Source organism: Piliocolobus tephrosceles, chromosome 1 (assembly GCF_002776525.5).
Source record: "Piliocolobus tephrosceles isolate RC106 chromosome 1, ASM277652v3, whole genome shotgun sequence".
NCBI classification, from domain to species: domain Eukaryota; kingdom Metazoa; phylum Chordata; class Mammalia; order Primates; family Cercopithecidae; genus Piliocolobus; species Piliocolobus tephrosceles.
This window is the reverse complement of record NC_045434.1, coordinates 206,198,434-206,202,921: the sequence shown is the minus strand read 5'-3', so window position 1 is coordinate 206,202,921 and position 4,488 is coordinate 206,198,434. Positions and strand designations below refer to the sequence as shown.

Genomic DNA, 4,488 nt, shown 5'->3' with positions numbered 1-4,488 from the left:
TGAAGTCAGGAGTTCAAGACCAGCCTGACCAACATGGAGAAACCCTGTCTCTATTAAAAATACAAAATTAGCCGGGTGTGGTGGTGCATGCCTGTAATCCCAGCTGCTAGGGAGGTTGAGGCAGGAGAATGACTCGATCCTGGGAGGTGGAAGTTTCGGTAAACTGAGTTCGTGCTATTGCACTCCAGTCTGGGCAAGAAGAGCAAAACTCCGTCTCAAAATATATACATACATACATACATACATAAAATAAAGTGCAATTCTTTTTCTTTCTTTTTTTTCTTTTTTTTTGAGACGGAGTCTCGCTCTGTTGCCCAGGCTGGAGTGCAGTGGTGCAAACTCGGCTCACTGCAAGCTCCACTTCCCAGGTTCACGCCATTCTCCTGCCTCAGCCTCCGGAGTAGCTGGGACAACAGGTGCCTGCCACCTCACCCGGCTAATTTTTTGTAGTGGAGACGGGGTTTCACCATGTTAGCAAGGATGATCTTGATCTCCTGACCTTGTGATCCACCCACCTTGGCCTCCCAAAGTGCTGGGATTACAGGCATGAGCCACCACGCCCAGCCAAGTGCACTTCTTTTTCAGTAAAAACAGTTGGCTGACTTCAAGGACATGTGAAGTAAGTAGCATTACATATAGTTCCTAGACAGGGGAAAAAAACAAACTGGTGGAACCATTGGATAATGACTGAGATTTGGGAAATTGAGGCTGGATGAGAAGGTTCCAGAGGCCTAACCTAAATCAGGAAGCAGCTGCAGTTGGAAGAAATTGTGTCTGTTTGGTCTGTTTGGTAGGAGGCCTGCCTCCCATTGACCCAACAATAATCCTGTTGACATAACCCTGTTGATCAAAGCGATCCTCTGACTGCTCTGGGCCGGTTCCTTTGGCTCCTGGTGGAACATACTCAGAGAATCCGGATCCGGTCAGTATAAAAGGTCTGGTCCCGCAGTGGGGGAGCCACATCCTGGAAGAGTGGCCGAGGACAGCTCCCCTCCTGCCAGAGCTTAGCAGGCGCCGAAGTAGCCACATGGCTCCCTCAGAAGACCACAGGGACTGGAGAGCCAACCTCAAAGGCACCATCCGTGAGACGGACCTGGAGACCAGCTCTGGTAAGAGGTGGCAAAGGGACCCCAGCCCCACAGAAACACCAGCTGGGGGCTGGGTATGGTGCCTCATGCCTGTAATCCCAGCACTTGGGAGGCTGAAGTGGGCGGATCATGAGGTCAGGAGTTCAAGACCAGCTTGGCCAACATGGTGAAACCCCGTCTCTACTAAAAATACAAAAAATGTATGGTGTGGTGGCGGGCTCCTGTAATCCCAGCTACTCGGGAGGCTGAGGCAGGAGAATCGCTTGAACTCAGGAGGTGGAGGTTGCAGTGAGCTGAGACTGCGCCACTGCACTCCAGCCTGAGCAACAATGTGAGACTCCATCTCAAAAAAAAAAAAAAAGAAAGAAAGACCAACTGGGAGTGGGGGTCTGATGGCAAACATGCTACCTCCCTCGGGTTGCTGGGATTCTCAAGCCAAGGGCGGGCTTGTTTTATTTCCTGTGCTAGCCAACCTACTAGAACATAAGCTTCCTTCTGAGCCCACGTCGTGGTTCACAGCACGTAGCTAAAAGAATGGATGTGTATGTTATTTGGGTAACTCAAAAAGTTCCCTTTTTAAGAGCACAGGCTTTAGATTCAGATACACTTGCTCAGACACCTGCTTCATTGATAAATCTATTGGCTGGTTTGTCCATCCCTCTCCCCTGTGCTGGGATCTGAGCTGGGGGATTGCCAGGGCAGATACCACCAGGTACCGATGGGATTCTCTGAGGCTGTGGACAAGATTATGTGGGGAGGGGGAGAGTAGCAAGATGCTCCCTAAGACCTACCAACACTTGTGCAGGCTGAGCCTCAGTTTTCTCACCTGGAAAGATGGCCAGGGCTTTCCTCTCTTGGGTTGAGGACTGTGCTTTTCATAATGTGGTCCGTGGACCAGCAGAATCCGCATCCTCTGGGGGCTTGTTAGAAATGCGAGTCTCAGGCCCCACCCCAGCCCCACTGCACTAGACTCTGCATTTTAACAAGTTCCCAGGCAACTCATGGGAACAGCAAAGTTGAAAGGCACTGACATGTTGGACTCTGTGCTCCTGGAAGGCAGATGGATGGATGGTAAGCAGAGACTTGAACTCAGGTCTCTCTGATGCTGAAATCCATACACTTAAACCCTGACTGTCCTCCTCTGTTGGTGTATCAACCAACTCAGTTAAACTCATCGAATGAATAAACAAATGGGCCCGGCGCAGTGGCTCAAGCCTGTAATCCCAGCACTTTGGGAGGCCGAGACGGGCGGATCACGAGGTCAGGAGATCGAGACCATCCTGGTTAACACGGTGAAACCCCATCTCTACTAAAAAATACAAAAAACTAGCCAGGCGAGGTGGCGGGCACCTGTAGTCCCAGCTACTTGGGAGGTTGAGGCAGGAGAATGGCATAAACCCGGGAGGCGGAGCTTGCAGTGAGCTGAGATCCAGCCACTGCACCCCAGCCTGGGCGACAGAGCGAGACTCCGTCTCAAAAAAAAGCGAATAAACAAATGAATTCAGGAAACCATGTCCTGGTGGGGTGCGATGGCTCACGCCTGTAATCCCAGCGCAGACTGGGCTGAGGCAGGAGGATTTCTTGAGTCCAGGAGTTTGAGACCAGCCTGGGCAACATAGGAAAACCTCATCTCCACGAAAAAATTTAAAATTCACCAGGTGTGGTGGCATGAGCCTGTAGTCCCAGCTACTTAGGGGGCTGAGATGAGAGGATGGATTGAGCCCCCTGAGGCTGAGGCTGCAGTGAGCCACGATCGTGCCACTGCACTCCAGCCTGGGCGACAGAACGAGACCCTGTCTCGGGGGGAAAAAGTCCCTTGCTTGTGCTCACTTTCAGTCTCTTCCTCCCTTCTAGGTGGGAAGCTGGCCGGGCATCAGAAGACCGTCCCCACGGCTCATCTGACTTTTGTTATTGACTGCACCCGGGGGAAGCAGCTGTCCCTGGCAGCAACCGCATCACCACCCCAAGCCCCCAGTCCCAGTCAAGGGCTTGTCACCCCACCAATGAAGACCTACATTGTGTTCTGTGGGGAAAACTGGCCCCATCTGACTCGGGTGACCCCCATGGGTGGGGGATGCCTTGCCCAGGCCAGGGCCACCCTGCCGCTCTGCAGAGGGGCTGCGGCCTCAGCTTCCTTCCCGGTCAGCCCGCTCTGCCCCCAGGAGGTTCCTGAGGCTAAGGAGAAACCCGTGAAGGCTGTGCCTGTGAGGTCTTCGACTTGGGGAACAGTCAAGGATTCGCTGAAAGCCCTCTCCTCTTGTGTCTGTGGGCAGGCAGATTAGCTGGAAAGGCCAGGCTCTGATGCCCAGAGGCTGCAATTCCCAGGGCCTGGCCCTGCTTCCCCAGATAAGCAGGAGTCTTTTGTGCTTGAGCCAAGGAAAGATCATTAGATCCGCTAAGTGGCATCTGAAACATCCATTGAGTGGCAGAGGCAGGATAAGGCACCCGCACACGAAGAGATTCATTCATTCATACAGCAAGTATTACTGGTACATCTTCTACATGCCAGGCCCTGCAAAGTCCTGGGGAGATACTATGGTTTTCTTGGAGCTGGTATTTTTGGGGTAGAGGGAACCCAACCCAAATAAATAAAGTAACCCAATAAATAAAGATGATTTTGAACAGTGGCAAATGCTCTGCAGGAACTGAAACAGGATGCTAGAAGGAGAGTGACTGGGGTGAAGACCTTCCCTGATGCAGTGCTTGGGAAGGGCCTCTCTGCGCAGGGAAAAAAGTGCGATCTAAAAGATGAGAAGGGGCCAGCCCTGAGAAAATCCACCCTCCCCAGGGTCACCTGCTGTCATCTTACCCCAGGGCAGGCCAGAGAGGAGGTCAGAATGCCCCAGCATGACGGGGAGGGGCAGCGGGTTTCTTACTGCCATCTTGGCTCAGAGGCAAAGGTGTAGGTCACTGCAAAGGCATGCCAGTGGGGGCTGGGAGGCTCAGGGAAGTTGGCTCCCAGGAGACTCCGTCCCAGAAGGCAACCCAGGTGGGACCTGGGGATCTGAGGTGGGAAATAAGGGGACCTGGCTTCTCAAAAGGGAAGGAAGTGCTCAGAAACAGAGTATCATATTTGAACGAATGAAAATGAGACATATTATTTATTGAGCATCTACTGCACACCAGGCTCATGCTGCCTTCTAAGGATAAAAAAAAAAAAGGTTAGGGGAGGAGGTTCACCCCTCAGGGTAACTGTGTTCCCTGAGTAGGAGGTGGGGTTACTGGTGTGGTGTGAGGGTGTCTCTAAGAGATGCACAGCACTGTAAAAAACCCTAAATCAACCTATTTAAGGAAGTCAGTCTCAAGGCTCCCAGATAAAAATCACTGAGTTTTTATGTATTTATTTATTTTAGAGACAGAGTCTCACTCTATCACCTAGGCTGGAGTGCAATGGAATAAT

At 51.9% G+C, this 4,488-nt stretch overlaps 1 protein-coding gene across 1 annotated transcript; it reads left to right on the top strand.

Moving 5' to 3' along the window:
• Positions 1 to 965: 965 nt before the first annotated feature.
• SRARP (steroid receptor associated and regulated protein) lies at positions 966 to 3,706 on the top strand. Its single transcript, XM_023193541.2, has 2 exons — positions 966 to 1,109; positions 2,943 to 3,706. Exons 1-2 carry the CDS (start codon positions 1,028 to 1,030, stop codon positions 3,368 to 3,370), a joined length of 510 nt encoding a protein of 169 aa, XP_023049309.1. The 5' UTR covers positions 966 to 1,027; the 3' UTR covers positions 3,371 to 3,706.
• Positions 3,707 to 4,488: the final 782 nt, after the last annotated feature.